Source organism: Emiliania huxleyi, assembly GCF_000372725.1.
Source record: "Emiliania huxleyi CCMP1516 unplaced genomic scaffold EMIHUscaffold_10617, whole genome shotgun sequence".
NCBI classification, from domain to species: Eukaryota; Haptophyta; order Isochrysidales; family Noelaerhabdaceae; genus Emiliania; species Emiliania huxleyi.
Window position 1 is genome coordinate 1 of NW_005202038.1, and position 1085 is coordinate 1085.

The 1085-nt window shown below is 62.9% G+C and overlaps 1 protein-coding gene across 1 annotated transcript; it reads right to left on the reverse strand.

Annotated features, from left to right (window-relative positions):
• Window positions 1–14: 14 nt before the first annotated feature.
• EMIHUDRAFT_260211 (hypothetical protein) lies at window positions 15–375 on the reverse strand (the record flags this gene model as incomplete). The annotated part of the gene is made up of 2 exons (XM_005792620.1): window positions 15–90; window positions 172–375. Coding segments are annotated over 2 exons (280 nt in total), but the record flags the coding sequence as incomplete, so codon positions are not given.
• Window positions 376–1085: the final 710 nt, after the last annotated feature.

Here is a 1085-nt window from a genome sequence, read left to right on the forward strand (position 1 = left end):
CTTCGCAAAACGACGCCGCTTGGCCGGCAGCGCGAGCACTGCGTCTGAGTCGGCGTCGTGCGTGCGCATGCGCGCGGCTGCCGAGTAGACCTAGCGCAATGCCAAAAGAGCTCTGCTGCTGCTGAGCTGCGTGTGTGATTGGGCATTTCGTGAACACACCTGGAGCCGCACTTGCGCCTTCGGTCTCCCCTTGAGCACACACTTTTGACGCTTGATGCCGGGTCCACCGAGCCGCGGCTTGTCGAGGCAATAGACGCACTCGTCGCAATCAGAGCTCGCGGACGGCCGACTACCCGCACTGACGCCGGTGCGAGCCACGGTGAGGACGAGCCTCACGCGTACGACACTCGCGCTCGCAGGCACGTCGATCGCCATGGCTGAGGGCGATGGCCAGGACAAGCGCCCAGGAGAGGGCCAAGAGCGCGCAGGAGCTACCCGGGTGGCGCGTGAATTCTTTTTTTTGAGAGCGCCTTCGTTGTGTGCACGCGCCCCTCTACTCGCGCGTCGCCTGCCCCTCGCCTCGCCCGGACACGTCCTCTCGATCGATGGATGGAGTCGACTAGATTGGCACCGGCCCCGCGTGCTTGCCCCCACACCCCCACTCTTGTTGCATGCAGAATGCAGGATGCAAAAAAGAGTTTGTCCGTTGGGTGCAGCTCACAGCTTTGAGCCCGATTTTGCATCCTGCATCCGCATCCTGCATCCTGCATCGGGTGCAAGGCATCTGGCTTTGGGCCCGATTCTGCATTCTGCATTCTGCATCTGCATCCTGCATGGGGTGCAGTTCATAGCTTTGGGCCCGATTCTGCATTCTGCATTCTGCATCTGCATCCTGCATCGGGCGCAGTTCACAGCTTTGTTTGGGAGCGGCCGCACACTGCTCGCTGCCCCCCCTGCACATCTAAAGCCATCCCTGCTGCTAGGGGGGGGGGGGGGCTTGACCCCCCAACAAAACGCTGCTGCTGGGGGGGGGGGTCCCCACCCCCCCACAGCAAAAAAACGATTCTGCTGGGGGGGGGGGGACCCCCCCCCACAGAACAAGGGAGGGATCCAGGTTGTCCGACTCTTCCCCGCCCCCCCAACAA